At 47.0% G+C, this 16,032-nt stretch overlaps 1 protein-coding gene across 7 annotated transcripts in view; it reads right to left on the bottom strand.

Annotated features, from left to right (window-relative positions):
• The window catches only part of SEC16A (SEC16 homolog A, endoplasmic reticulum export factor), a 47,008-nt gene that overhangs the window by 4,902 nt on the left and 26,074 nt on the right, over window positions 1–16,032 (bottom strand). For 5 of the 7 annotated variants that reach the window (XM_032973093.2, XM_032973095.2, XM_032973096.2 and 2 more), the window contains 12 exons: window positions 15,536–15,693; window positions 14,712–14,853; window positions 14,283–14,371; window positions 12,262–12,306; window positions 10,871–10,915; window positions 9,303–9,446; window positions 6,986–7,063; window positions 6,140–6,196; window positions 5,795–5,957; window positions 4,664–4,816; window positions 3,681–3,862; window positions 1,154–1,225 (listed from right to left, as the gene is read on the bottom strand). In XM_032973093.2, coding sequence (XP_032828984.2) covers window positions 1,154–1,225; window positions 3,681–3,862; window positions 4,664–4,816; window positions 5,795–5,957; window positions 6,140–6,196; window positions 6,986–7,063; window positions 9,303–9,446; window positions 10,871–10,915; window positions 12,262–12,306; window positions 14,283–14,371; window positions 14,712–14,853; window positions 15,536–15,693 — 1,328 coding nt within the window. The remainder of the gene's footprint in view (window positions 1–1,153; window positions 1,226–3,680; window positions 3,863–4,663; window positions 4,817–5,794; window positions 5,958–6,139; window positions 6,197–6,985; window positions 7,064–9,302; window positions 9,447–10,870; window positions 10,916–12,261; window positions 12,307–14,282; window positions 14,372–14,711; window positions 14,854–15,535; window positions 15,694–16,032) is intronic. The other 2 variants (XM_076074867.1, XM_032973099.2) reach the window with 2 other exon arrangements.

Genomic DNA, 16,032 nt, shown 5'->3' with positions numbered 1-16,032 from the left:
GGGCTAGAAGGAGACAGGAGTCCATCCACAGGCAATCACAGTTTGGATAGATGAATATCTGAACCCTATGGCGATACCCCGGGGTCCCATAAGCCTCCGGCTCTCGCATAAACTGCGTTGCTACGATACGGCAATCTATTCCTCTCGACGAGCTCTACATGATGCGCTAATCAAAGTTTTGTTTATGACTACGGCAATTTTGGCAACGCCGAGTGCTTGGTGAAGAACGAGAGGATTGATTTCTGGTGGGTCGCGGCGTTTATGTGCGCGGTGGGACGGAGTCGCCAAAAACAAATTAATTACGATTTTGACTTCCCACCATGAGGTTCAATTAAACAAATGCAATGTGATGATAGATTGTAAAAAAATGTGACTGTTGCAAAACAGAAGGCACGAACTGCTGCTGTTCTTGCACAATTTGTTGTGTAAGATCAGAGGAGCGTTGCGCAACGTGTGGGACCTTTGCCCCATCTGGCTTCGGCAAAATGCCGACGTGTGTTTTCTACATACTCAGCATGAACCACGATCATCTCTGCTTCTATTAAAATGTAAACAGTGTAAAGTGCATGCCAGATTACTAGCATTTTACATTTCACGGGTACATCAAACCCATACTTCATTGCCTTACGTTGCCTTTACAAAATCACCTCCCCCGTTTCATTGCCACGAGGCACATTTCCCCCCCCCCCGTTCTCCTGTGGAGTCTGGAGATGCACTTGCATTGAGACGCTATATGCATCCAAACTCTACGTGGTGCAGACAAAAATGAGGGACCTTAGAAATGCAGAGTAAATTATAACAGATGCTCAAAATGTCCATCATTGCTTGGACACACGTCTCACTCACAAATTCACAAACAGGATGCTCCAACAATCCTTTGACATATCCACAGCGACCTTACCTTACCGCGCTCGTATTTGTGCCTTCAGTTCTTCAATGACTCCGGGATGATTGGCCATAAACGACTGATCTCAAATGCCCCCACAGAACAAAAGCCAAAGGGTGCGAGGTTGCGGTTAACCCGAGTGGCCATTCAATGGGACTTCAATGGGTCAATTTTCAGTTCATTTCTTCTCTGTGCATACCAGACAACAGTATATTCTGAGCTGTGGTTCATGACTTTTGCTGCACCCTGTCCTGCATTGAGCCTCACCTGTGTGAATTGCGTGGGGTTGAAGAAGGGCACAAACCCTGCAGCAGGGCCCTGTGGCTCCGGTGCATTCGCCTGCGGATTTGCACGAGAACAAGAGGACGCGACGTTACGCAACGCTCATCAAAAATTTAAATGCTTAAGAATCTTTTAGTGAAGTTTAGTAAGAAGCATTCTCACTCGTGTAGAATTGAGAAGCGTCCTGGGGAAAAAAATGCTGATAAAACAAGTTTTATTTTTAAATAATACCCGCTTCTGGTTTCAATGACAATCCACTCCTGTTAGATTGTATTGTATCCTATGGCCACTACATCCACACAATTAACTTTACAATACCCTCGATTCATCCACTTAATGCACCTGCTCTTAACAAAACTCTTCTTTCTGGACAAATTACATTTGTGGATTATCAAGTTTCTTTCCAGGACACCCTTCAATTGCACATATATCTATTTTTTTTAATGACGGGTACTGAGCATAGGCCCAAAGGCCTAAATGCCAAGCAAATGACAACAAACAGCACAACTGAAGGTGTGATAGATACGAGTTAAAACATTTATTGAATTGAGCAACGTTATTATAAGAACTTGGGGAAAAATCAGTCGGTGGCAGGGAATTTCAAAGTCAGCCACGCAGCAGAGGCTCGATTAACTACACTTATTGCGAAGCATCGTTGTGTAAACAAGCACTTTTTTGTGAAATTAACTGAAACCGACGGCATTAGCCACAGCGAAGGGTGGGCAGTGCGAGTCAGAGTAAAGCACTGGCGGAGAGAGGGTGCAGTAGAAAAAAGGTGAATTACTTCACAATATTGTAAGTTCACCTTGAGATATTACAACCAAACAATGAAGCTCATGGTAGAACCCTACGCAGAGTGACTCAAAATCTGCTTCGGACGCCGAGGTCTGGAACTGTTACAGCCTCACGTCACTTTAAACCACACTATACACTACTATACACTACACTATACACTACGCACTATACTGTTACAGCCTGACGTCACTATACACTAAACCAGTTGTTCTTAACCTGGGGTGACGCACCCCCTGGGGGAGCGAGACATGGACAGATTTAATTTTTAGAAGATAAATAATCGAAAACACGAATTAAGCATGGGCATGTACGTACAACTACTTTGCTTCATCAAACCTATGTATTTATTAACATTGTATATTTTTTTACGATTGAAAACAAAAACAGTGCAGGCTGCAGTAAAGGTTAAGAACCACTGCACTATACTATATACTACTATACACTACTATACACTACTATACACTACACTATACACTACACTATACACTACACTACACACTACTATACACGACACTATACACTATACTCTTACGGCCTCACGTTGGTTCCCTACTATCGCCCCCTCGGTGTAGATCTCTCTAATCCCTTTGCACATTCACATCATCAAATGCACTCAAACTTTTAAGAAACATCTAAAAGGCCTCTATCTGTCTTGGTAAGGCTTTCGAGCAGCCATGAGCTTGGCTCCGCACCATTATTATTATGACTGAAGGTTGACACAGCTAGAAGACTAATAATATGGCGTGGCCAACAATGAATGGAAGAGCAATTCAAAAGAGAAATAAAGTAAGCTCGTGTGGTAGGTACATACATAGGCTGTATGTCCCCCAATCTGTCTGACATTGAGTTTGAAGCTTGAATGACGAAAATGTATTTTCAAGTAACAGTAACGTAAGCTGTCAAAAGGACCATCAATATGGATAGTGTTGTTGAGATTGACGTCACAGTGACGAGGAGTGGTACAAGTTCTGAACTCCTATCGGGCAGCCCAGACATGCAGCCTTGGCACGTATCAAGAAGGGATTTGAGCAGTTTTCTTTTAAATGACTGAACATCTGCTGACTTTTAGAAATAACATCACAGGAATAACCCAGTCTCGCTTCTCAATGCTAATAATAATAATGTGCCCTTAAACAATTCTCTGTTGAGGCATCACTGCTATGCCCTGTATGTAAAGTGACATAAGGCACGGGGACCCTCTGTTAAAACTATAAACTAAACAATTGTTTTTTAAATTTTGATTTAAAGCTTTCGTGACTGCAGTAATTCATATTCTTAGCTCTTTCGGTAAAGTCACGTTGAAGGGAAACAATAAAATAATAAAAAATATATAAAACAATAAAAATCCTCACGACGTTTCGACCATAACACAAACGGTCGTCATCATGTGAAACGTCGTGAGGTTTTTGATTGTTTTATATATATTTTATTATTTTATTGTTTTCCTTTCAACGTAACTTTACCGAAAGAGCTAAGAAAATAATTGTTTTTTTATTTTAGCAGGTAAGGCCCACTGAGCTATACAGCTCTTCAGAGGCGACCTGGCCACATGAAAGCTCAACGTGTGATGTTGTTTCTAAATGTGGAGAAAAATCGATGCGACCAGGGGGAGTACTGCAAACTCCAAATGTACAGGTGTCAGAGTCGGGACCAAACCCACAATCTCTTGTATATCAGGCGAGGTAGTTAACATTTCGCTACCGTGTTGTCACCATACCTGTACGTGGGGGCCTGGTGCGTCGGTGTGGGTGCCGACGGGCAGCGCAGGGCCGTCCGCAACTCCTGCAGGTGGCATCTCCTGGGGCTGCTGCTGTTGTTGCTGCTGCTGATGATGATGATGCTGCTGCTCTTGCTGCTGCTCTTGCTGATGCTGCTGTTGCTGCTGCTGCTCGACGGGCACTGCATACGCGCAAACATTCGGCTCCCATTGGACTTCAGGAAGACGAGCGGGCCTTGTGGCCAGTACATATATGTAGGGTAACGCAGCCTTGTAGCTGCCACAGATTTGTAGCCAACAGAGCACTTTCACTCACACAGCCCAGTAGATGATACGAGTCTATCAAGTAACACAGTTTAGTTACAAACACACACGAGTAACTAACGCGCTCAAACACTCGAGTAAGTAATAGAGCCCAGCAGCTAATATACTTGTGGTTAACACAGTCCAGTTGCTAAAGCAGTCAAGCAGATAAAACACTAGCATTTGGCACAATTTAGTAGTGAACAGATTAACACTCTAGTAACAGTCCAGTAAATATGTATGTATGTTGAACTTCTTTCGCACCGTACATAGCTAACCTTGCTAATTGGAGGTGCGGGGAAAGCTTAATGATTAACACTCCAGTAGCTAAATTATTTCAGTAGATAACAAAGCGTAGTAGTTAACACCATCTAGCAGCTAACATTTGCAGTCAAGGGCAGTGAAGCAAAAACCATTGTTATACTTTACTATGCTCCCCACTTTCACCAACCTGCATTAAGCAGTATCGTGAGCAAAAGTGAAATAACTCAATAGGCTCACATGACAAACGGAGGCCCTTGTCCAGCAGTGGATTGACAAAATTGCTGTCCATACGTCCCTCGTGTGTTGTTAAGTATGGGACGACTCTCCTCTCTGTACTGCGGCCTAGCTGACACTGTGCTGTGACTATCCCCGGAGGGGCTACACTCGTGCAAGCAGGCAGGCGCACTACCACCTACCTGGGCCGGACGGCACAAAGAAGTTGCTGCTGAGACTGGCCATGGGGGCGAGCGGAGCAAACATTTCCGGAGGTGGCGCGGTCGTCTGTGGCGGCGCAGCGGCACCACCGGGGTTCATCACGTCCACATAGGGGCCCCGGCCACGTGCACCAACTGCTCACGTGGGCCAGAGGGGGACGCGTCACACGCTCGTCACACGCTCGTCACACGCTCGTCACACGCTCGTCACACGCTCGTCACACGCTCGTCACACGCTCGTCACGCGCTCGTCACGCAAAGGGGCGAGACGTCACGCGAGGAGATATAAAAGGGTTTTAGCACTTACGCTAAACCCGGTTTTCATAGTTGGCCACCGACACGGTCCGGCTGTACACAAATGTCGGGGTGAATTGTCGGGGGTGAGATGTCACACGAGGGGTGAGGCGTCATGTGAGGGGCGAGATGTCACGTGAGGTGTGAGACGTCACGTGAGGGGTGAGATATCACACTAGGGGCGAGACATCACGTGAGGTGTGAGACGTCACGTGAGGTGTGAGACGTCATGTGAGGGGGCGAGACGTCACACTAGGGGTGAGACATCACACTAGGGGCGAGACGTCACGCCAAGGGGCGAGACGTCACACTAGGGGTGAGACATCACATGAGGTGTGAGACGTCACGTGAGGTGTGAGACGTCACGTGAAGGGTGAACTCTCACGCCAAGGGGCGAGACATCACGTGATGTGTGAGACGTCACGTGAGGGGCGAGACGTCACGTGAGGGCGAGCTGCTACCTCAAATAAATTGTCATGTGAACAATAAACTGCCAAGCCGAAAATATAATTGCTGTTTACAGATTAATGGGTATGTAACAAGGAGGGAAGATCAAATATCCCACATTTGGCTTTAGAAAGGTCTAGGGCAAGTGATGATAGTGAATTGATGAAAGAGCCAAGTTCGCATTATGGCCCCTCAAGAATTCCAGGGCAAATGATGAGAGCAAGTTTTTCATGAAGGCCATAAAGGAACTCAAGAAGACTGAATGATAATCACCACATGCCCGACTATGTCTTTGCCTTGCGAGCGTTGAGAATGATTAACATCTCGCAAATGACACGCAAAATAAATGATTGAATGGCGGCAAAAGCTCACCGGCTCTGCGAGAGAACATATTGACCCCCCCCTGGGGGGCAGAGGGTGCTGGGAGCCCACCAGGGCCCTGTTGACCCTGCAAGGGCCCCATGGAGCCAGGGGTGGCGCCGGGGAGTTGTGCCCCTTGTGCAGCTGTAATTGGTGGCGGAGGTGGCGGCTTGCTCTGCAAAAAAACGCCCACCACAGTCCATCCTCACATGAATACGCGTTTCACTTTGGTGTAATTTATTTTATTACAACGAGTGATCCCAATTCCGCTACGAGCGAGTGCCGAGCTTACGGGTTTGTAAACCCGTAAGCTCGGCACTCGACAGCTCGTTGAGGCTGCTCCCTGCGCTCTCATACCTCATCTTCGGGCTCCTCCAGGTTGACCCATTTTTTCCTCTTGTCATCCCACACGATCTGAGATGACACACACACACACACACGTGTGTGCAGACGGTTTTACTCCCCTTGGCTTATACACAACCCTTTCCCACCGACGCATCCGAGTCACGCCAGGGTCATATGCCGAACCAGGTCGGCGCGGGTTACGGAAGCGCCAAGTTATTTTTCAACAACAGAAGCAGAGCCTTGCCGCAGACGTCACACGACGAGTCGGGATGCGTGCATATGATGTGATGTCACTACGCCCTCACGTTGTACTGACGCCAGATGCACTGAACCCATCATTAGCACCATCCTTCGGTCCTAATCGGCCCTAAGCTAGCTTCGAATGATGGTTTTGTCACAGCTCTGCACGGCAAATAACGAGTATAAACCACCTGGACCCCGAGCGCCCTGCACTGGCTTCGCTCAGATGTGCCAGTAGAAAATGGATTTCACACTTTCCCCCAGAGTGACTTTTGCCTTCAAGCCTCTGACTGGAAGGGGGGAAGAGATGTGTTCCTTAATTGGTAGGGAGACGCAACACTGATGACCACGATTATCCATTTTATTTCGCCTGTGACCAAATCAACCGATTAGCATGGTTGGCAACGTACGGTGGTGCGAAACAAATTCAACATAAAATACGTACGTATCGCTCTAAGATGGATTTTTCGGGTTGTACCGCGTGTTGTTCGGCACAATATCCGAAATTTCACTCCATGTTCTGGGAGCTTCTTTCGGAAACCGATTCAGCATTGTCTCACTCTTACATAGTAGGCAATCCGTGCGATCTTGCATATGGTGTCTGGCAGTGAGACTCACAGATTTGTTTTTGTCCTCCGGCAGATGGGCTTCATTCTTCTTTGTGAGAAGCCAACTGAACCAGCCGCCTTTAGACCCCTACGTGTGCACGACACGCCAGCCACACAGCACACACACACCAGGGACGTGCGGTTAGGGGAGGCAGGGCAGGCAGGGGAGGCAGAGCCTCGCCTGTTATACTCCAATGAAAATAGCTGTTACGAAAAGTAAAAAAAAAAGAATAATCAAATATAATAAATATTCACATTTTTCCACTGATCTGTGTTATAAATGTAATTTCTGTACGATTCCAATCATTTTTATAGTCAAAATCGCCAAATTTGCAGAGCTCTGCTGCAAATACAGGAAGAGACGAGAGGTGAGGCAGCGACGAGCTCAGCCTCCCCTCTGATTGCGCAACCCCTCAGTAACTGGATGGAGCGCGGGCAATAAGCGCGTGCCTGTTACTCTCTCAGTGTGTCACCAATGTAATGTTTGTAGACCCCATCATTTCATGTCCTCGCCTTACATACTACAGGTAACTTATTTCACGAATGTGTATAAAGATATTTAGGCTCGCTGGTCTCGTCATGAAACTGCAATGAAAAAGCGCCAGGGGAGGCAGCTATGACATCTGCCTCACTGAGGGGGGTGTGTCTAACACGCCCCCCTCAGTGAGGACACGCCCCCCTCCGTGTGTGAATCTGGCTCCGACACTAGCCAGTGCCTCCCCAGCCATTGACCTCACCGCACGTCACTGACACACACAGGCCAATGGTCACAACGCTTCACAGAAGTCATCCATTAGGTGGCTGCGAAAAGAACCATGTTCTCAAAATGACTTTGGCAGATATACCGTGTCCCTGCGTATTACGGGGATTTTTTCGGGATCACTAAACGTATTCAAGAAGTCTGCCACAAGGCGACATTTTTAATAATAATTATTATAAAAGCATTGCAAGTAATGTCAAGACTGTAAAGAGAAGTGAACACTACGGATTGTACGGCATTGAAATGCTATAGATCAATTTAATGGACAGCATTTCAAGAACACTGTGCAGGGATCATCTTCCTAAGTGAATAACAGTTCAGTGTATCCAAGAAGCATCTCACCCGAAGAGTAGCCCAGTATTGAGGACACACCATATACACGGTTTGATATGCGAGAATGAGCGGCTCAGCATGGTGCACGGCGACTCAACACTGGGCTGTTCCGTCCTCATAGTGTACAGCATGCCATTGTAATGCTGTGCGAGCCTATCTACATTGCATGGGCAGTAGCGTAGCTAATGAATGTGCAGACGGGGCGCGTCTGCACCACCCGAGACCAAAGATCTACGTTCAAAATCTCTCCAGGTGATCACAGGCATACAGAGTAGGGGGCAGCGCTATACAACCCACCCTGCTGCAGAGGGTAATGTCCGTCGCGTGATAAAGCTATATTTAAAATTCTCAAGAGTTAGAATTTAGCCAAGCTTAAATACAGAAGAAGACATTTCATGTGATTTAAAGCTTTCGTGACTGCAGTAATTCATATTCTTAGCTCTTTCGGTAAAGTCACGTTGAATGGAAACAATAAAGTAATAAAATATATATAACAAAAAATAAAAAATTATCACGACGTTTCGACCATAACACAATACCTGATGACGACCGTTTGTGTTATGGTCGAAACGTCGTGAGAATTTTTTATTTTTTGTTTTATATATTTTATTATTTTATTGTTTCCCTTCAACGTGACTTTACCGAAAGAGCTAAGAATATGAATATATATTTCATTTAAAAATCTATCATCGAAGTCCACAACACTCCCTACATTTGAGAATGCAGTTTAATCACAGGCGGCCGTCTGTATTTGTATCGAGGTTCTTGGCATTGCCAGCTCAGCGCTCTTACATCTGAGCCGCCCAGCCATCTCCTCGCGACCACTGCACCACGCTCAATGCTGAAAGCGAGACCTCGGGCGAGGTTCATGAGGGTTGTGAGGGGGGTGGTCACAATCAAAAACAAAGATCTCCCGTTCAGCCTGAACAGACTGTTGGGGCAAGTGCTGTTAACGAGAAGCACCTATGAAGGCCGGCACGGCACACGAGTGGGTGGTTGTCGAGCACCACGCCCGACCGTCTGTCTTCCCCAGTGGCGACGTTTACACACCGCACCAGGTACTCATTTGATGCCGAGTCGACCAAGGGGAGGCCCAGGACAGGTTCAGATGATCATCACTGGTTTTGGTGCTGGCCATCCGCGGGAATGGAACTCGGGTCGCTGGATTCGTCACGCAGGGCGCTAACCTCAGCACCACCGCTCCCCCACATTCGGGGCAGGGTGTGACACCCACCTTAGTTTTGTCCGTGGGTTTGTCCTTGTCCTTCTTCTCCGTCTTGTTGGAAAGCAACTTCGCGTCGGGTGCCATCGGATTGCTGTCCACCCCGATGGAGTGGACGGACGACTCTGACAGCGTGCGCGAGCGCCGACCCGTGGCCTGAAAACACCGGAGCAGAGGCAACGAGCGTGTGAGCACATGAACAGGTGCGTTCACATGTGCATGGAGATACGTGGAGTGACAAAAGCAATGTGTGTATATATGTATGGAGGAAGAGAAGCACAGAGACTTGGGGATGTATTGAGGACGAGCAGAGATATTGAAAGAGAGAAATGGGGATGTATTGAGATGAGCAAAGAGATGCGGAAAGAGAGAAATGGAGATGTATGGAGTGAGGAAAGCAATGAGAGATGTAGAGATGTATTGAGAAGCAGACAAAATGAGAGAGGAATAGAATGAAGAGAGAGATTATACAGCATCAGAGATGCAGTGAGAGCAAATAAGAAAGAGAAGCAGAGTAAGCCAATCAGCCAGCATGTCAAACGTTATATTCTACGAACATACATTTTTGAAGAGAGAGATTATACAGCATCAGAGATGTAGTGAGAGCGAATGAGAAAGAGAAGCAGAGTAAGCCAATCAGCCAGCATGTCAAACGTTATATTCTACGAACATACATTTTTCCGGTCTTTTAAGCAACACTCTTTCAAGGTTGTAGCGCAACTACCATTTATAATATGAACGAGTTTTTGATTGCAATAGAGGAGTTTGATATAAATGATGTTTATGCAGTTAAATTATTTCTGATTACCATTGTAAACAAAAAGGCATGCTTTAAAAGATCACCAACAAACATTCAATTATTCACCATAATAAACCCACCACAAATATTCACCGCAATTATCAGGTCCAACACCAACAATCACCGGACACACCCCAACAGAAGGGCAGTGACCAACAAATCAAAGTGAGGTTCAGAGAGAGACCATGAGATTGTTTTAGACAGACAAGACACCGTCACCAAGACAATATTCAGATATTATCGTGGGTCAAAGCCACCAATGTCACCACACCACGCCGCCGACACTTTAAGACGAGGCATGCTATCACCAAAGCCACCGCACGCCCTGTATCAAACAGATTGACACATTCCCAGACAGACCACCTGAATGATCATTAATTGGTGTTAAATCACTGGACATTCAGCCAGGGATCATTTATTTCCACCCCCCCCCTCCATTCAATCCACTTCCACTTTCATGGCCGATTTAAATGACCACCACATCGCACAACACTGACGTTAAGCAGTAACTCTTTTTTCCATGAAAATACAAATGCTTCCAAGGATATTTGTAATTCGGATATGAAAACTTCTGTTCGGCGCTCGAGCCACTGGACAAAACCCGTCCAACATTGATCAAATTTCATGACGCACATCTGTCTAGATCTTGCGCGTAAATTTTGCCATCTTGACACCACTTGTGCGATGGGCGGCCAATCAAAGCAGTCACGAACAGCGGGAGGAGGATATCACGCAGGGCATGCGACACCAGATGTGTGCCGAGAGAAGCACACTCGCGTACCCTGTAACTCGACGTCTCCGACAGGCGGGAGCTCCGACGCCTCTCCTGGACAAAACGTCACACATTGCCAGTCCTCGGGGGACACAAAACCTCCCGGACAAACCGAAACATCGCCATCCAATTCATTGATATGTTGTAGAAGCCTTGTCCGTCTCAAAGCTTGCCCAGTGGCAGGCAGTGCGACGGCAACTGGGGCCCAGGGGCCCACGGCTCGGAGAGGCCCAGGCGACGGGCCACAAATAGGTGGGAAAATCAACATGGGTTTAACTATTTAATTGTTTATATCGGGGCCCACACCAACCCGGGCTATGCCACGAGGCTTTACCCTCGTCTCAATTGTTCTGTTTGTCAATCCATGACACTTGAGTTGCACTTGCGTGCATTATGGTCACACTTGCATATACTGCGGAAGCGGGATATAAGCAGCACAGCTCTTATTGTAATAGAAACAGTTCTCATACTATCAACACATGCTTACATTTGTGGGGGGGTAGGCGAAGGGCAACTTCTGATACAAGCACACCAGTCCTTACACCCAAGGGACGTGCTATAACCCAGTTTCTCCAGAATTAAGTTAAGGAGGACGATGAAATGTTGCAGGAGCCTGTGTATTCTGTTGTTTCATAATGATGCACATGATGTACTGGAACAGTTGATTCTATACAAACACGATGTCTAAACACAACCACATTTTAAAAGAAGTCGCTCCAAAGGGACGCATGCTTTAACGTGAGACTGTGAGGAAGAGAGGGGGGGGGGGCACGGTGCAGCACCCAGAGACCATGAGACTGTTCCAAACAGACACAAGACACCATCACCAAGACAATATTAAGACGTCATCACGGGTCAAAGTCGTTTGATGCCACTACACCTTGATAATGCTTTCTACAAGGCAAACTACCACCGCCAAACCACTCCACATGAACACACCCCACATGCATCACCAAAAAGATTGACACATTCCCAGACAGACCACCTGCGAGTGGTTATTATTTGGGGTTAAACCACTGGAAATTCAGCCAGGGGTATTGTTTATATTCACTCCACTTTCGTGGCTCATTTCAATGACAACCAACACCGCAGAGCACTGTTAAGCAGCAACTACTTTTTTGTACGAAAATACAAACACTTCAAAAGATGTTTGGAATTCAGATATTAAAAGTTCAGCAGACACTTAAGCTCACCGCTCGAGCCACTGGACAATATGCGTCCAAATGTTAATCAGATTTCACGTCACCGATTGTCTAGACTTCACGTGCAGATTTTGCAATATTTAACTAATACTGCTCGTGCGGTGAGCGGCCAATCAAAGCAGTCACGAACAGTGGGAGGAGGATATCACGCAGGGCATGCGACACCAGATGTGTGCCGTGAGAAGCACACTCGCGTACCCTGTAACTCGACGTCTCCGACAGGCGGGAGCTCCGACGCCTCTCCTGGACAAAACGTCACACATTGCCAGTCCTTGGGGGACACAAAACCTCCCGGAAAAAAACCGAAACATCGCCATCCAATTCATTGATATGTGGGTGCCTCGTCTGTCTCATTGTTTGCCGAGTGGCGTAGCTACCGAGTGCAACGGCACCAGGGCCCACGGATCGGCCCAGGTTCCGGGCTACAAAGGTGGGAAAATCAACTTGGGGTAAAAGGAAGGCCGCTTGTGTTGTGGCCGAAACGTCGTGAGAATATTATTGTGTTATTTTATTTTATCAATTTATTATTTTATTCTCATTCTACGTGACTTTACCGAAAGAACCAAAGAAGACAAAGAAGATCAACTTGGGGTAGCCAATTAAATGTTTACATTGAGGCCAACAATGAAGCTGTGCAGGTGTTCGTGCATCCTATTGTTCTCCATAAGGATGTACACAATATCCTGGAATCATTCTATACAAAAAAATTGAATTTTACACTATTTAAATGGAACGACATTAAACAAGGATACATGCTTGATTGTGAGACTGAGAAAGACGGAGATCTTACGCTTCTTATTCTTTGGGTCTTTCGGTAAAGTCACGACGTAGATAAGTTGATATTTGATCCTTTCAGCGGTACCCCGGGGTACCAAATAATACAAAATGGCCAAGGCAAGTAAATATTTTATTTTTGGGACACTATTTTTTCCAGGGGTGTACTTAACTCCGCGACTGGGGATATCAATCAATCCAAAATCAGTGCTACTCCGCGATGTCGAAATTCAGCGAGGACGATTGCGCTGAAACCCTGAGCGATCGTATGCACCATAGTGCATCGTGTACAGCTCGAGATGAGTCGATTGCCGCATCGCCGACCATCAACAGACTAAAAATGACTGCATCACGGACATTGTGCGAGAGCCGGGGTACTATGGTACCCCAAGGTACCGCCATAAGGTTCATATGCTGGTGGCGATGTTACCTTACATAACACTGCCAACAAGACGGTGTGGGAACTCGATAGACATAGAAATAGCTTTTTAATTGGGTCTGCATGGAAACTGATTTTCACCTCACGTACCAATGATTCTTCATACAAAAAAAATTTACTTAACATACATAAACAAAGATCCCCGTATAGACTTAGCAGACTGTTGGGGCAAGTGCTGTTAGCGAGCAGCTATGAAGGCTGGCACGGCACACGAGGGGGTGGGTGGCCAGCACCACGCCTGGCCGCCTTCGTCTCCCCAGTGGCGATGTTATTACACACCGCACCAGGTACTCATTTGAGGCTGAGTTAACCTATGGAGGCCCAGGACTGGTTCAGATAATTGTCACTGGTGTTGGTGGCCGTGAGCGGGAATCGAACTTGGGTCGCTGGGTACGTAGCGCAGCGCGCTAACTGCTACACTACCGCTCCCCACACTTGAATACTTTTAGTATTGCACAACCATTGGTTACCAGGTTGATATACTGAAAAACACCACCGACCTTAAAATGACAGCGTCAGTACAAGTCAGAGTCGTTAAACACAGACGGAATAGTTTGATTGCTGAAGCAGAGGCATACGTGTCCGCAAAGGGAAGAGGGCACAGAAAACATGAAGGCTCTTCTCATCAGCTCATGATCGCCGCCGCCAACATCATCTGCTTTATTGTAATACAGCACCGTCCTCCTGCAATATACAGCCTTTTGAGTGTTATCCCGCCGTATGCCGAGGGTGTTCGTCGAGCACTTGTTTCCTTACACATGTAATACACTCGTGATAAAACAAAAACGACAACAACAGCCGTTGGTTAAGAAACTACCTGGCAAAAAAGAGTATTGGTAATCTGGATAAAGAACATAAGTGATTAACATAATATATTCAACTGCATAGTGTTGCAGCAAGAGTACTCTACTCAGCAGATCGGGGACGACTGCGGCACATACACACACCCACCCACCCACCCCTTAAACCGCCCCCCCCCTCAACACGCCTCCGCTAGCCAACTCACCATGCGGGCGCCCTCATCAAAGTGGTCCCTCTGCTGATTCGTTGGCCCTCCGGCGCCATTCTCCTGCACCGTCGCGAGGGAGGGATCACCTGCGGCACACGCCATGGAGCCACCCCCCAACCCCCATCGTCGTTCAGCTGGGCCGTTACCGCGTAAGGCACATGTGCACATGAACAGCCCTTTAATCAATCCACGCTGGACGAGGACATCCCGGCGCCGTGTAGGCTTGTTGGACCACAAATGTGCGACATCACGACAGGGCATCATCTCATCGTACTTGCAAACATTATTGTCGCAAAACAAATACTTTCAAGGTTAAACCACACTGTTGGAAAGCATTGCAGAATCCGTGCATATGCATTATTATTATTCCTTTATTATTATTATTATTTAATACGTGCAGTAGACACCATTAGAGGTAGCGTGTACCTTGCTGAAAGCTCATCTGTTGTGCATGTTGCGCGGGGCCCTGCGGAGTTTGCATCCCGTACCCCACGCTCTGCTGCTCCCCACTGTGCATCGCCATCCCAGCAGCTCCATACGAGGTGGCCTGACCCATGTAGCCAACACCCTGTGCATGCGAGAGACAACAGCTGGGTAAATCCTCTGGTGCAATCGTCATGAAGCAAATTTGCATCCCATTACAAAAAAGGCACCTTTATACTTGACAAATACTGCCCAAATACTTCTACACAGCCCCACCCACTCAATCATTAGCCCCACCCACTCTGACATTGGCCACACTCACTACCCAGGTCGCCCCACCCATTATCCAGACCGCCCCTCTTCCACTATGAGGTAGCCCCACACATTGCCCACATGTTGAGTCGAGCATGAGGCCAAAGGATTGTTGAACCGGTACAAATTCCCGACTTTGTCAAATGAATTTGCGATACCGGGACAGGATTTCTGAAACTGAGATTGCCCCCGCCAAACGAGGACGTGCATTTAGTTTTATTGCATCTGCCGCGTCAACATTCTTAAACTCGTAATCAAAACGATAAAGAGTTAAAATCCCGCTTGGGAGTCAATCCAGTTCATCTTCCCTCCAGTGTCATTAAAAAGTACCACGGAGAATAACACCCACATCGTAATAAGGCAATTCCGCCACTGAGTTCTATGTACGTATGTTGAACTTTTTTCACACCGTACGTAGCCAACTGTGGTAAATCGGTCTTAGGGGCACTCTAGGTAGGGAGATATTTCCATGAGGAAGGATATAATTGACACGTGAAGGGCAACTGCTCGTGCACCTGCATGGGAGGCTGCATGCTGGTGGGTGGGTAGCCCGGGCCATAGCCGGGCTGCTGGTGTGTGGGAGAGAAGCCAGGAGATCCGCCGTCAGGTGCAAACGATTGCTGCTGTCCAGGGTGCTGAAAAGCGGCTTGAGACTCGACGCCGTGGGGAATGCCTGGTGGAAACGCACAACACCGTCGCATTAACCCCTTAGCAATGTACTTATAATGGACATGAATGTTCAGCAATTCATTGCTAATTTGCGCAATTTGATGCATGCGTACGCGAGACTCCAGAGAGAGACCTCTCGAGGCTGGCATATTTGGGAAGAGAGCCTAACATGTCCGGCAAAATAAGTAAATGACTAAAATAATTACATTTCAATGACATGCATATGTAAATCTAAAATAAACGTGACAAGGATCGAGCAAGGTGCCCAAGGATACACTTTTCCCGTATTCCATAAACCAACTAGGTATAGGCAGTGTATATACAACTTTAGAATTGCGAGTGC

The sequence above is a fragment of the Petromyzon marinus genome, chromosome 50 (genome assembly GCF_048934315.1).
Source record: "Petromyzon marinus isolate PM22_M1 ecotype Great Lakes invasive population chromosome 50, UKy_Petmar_22M1.pri1.0, whole genome shotgun sequence".
In the NCBI taxonomy this organism is placed as follows: domain Eukaryota; kingdom Metazoa; phylum Chordata; class Hyperoartia; order Petromyzontiformes; family Petromyzontidae; genus Petromyzon; species Petromyzon marinus.
This window is presented reverse-complemented; position numbering and strand designations above follow the sequence as displayed.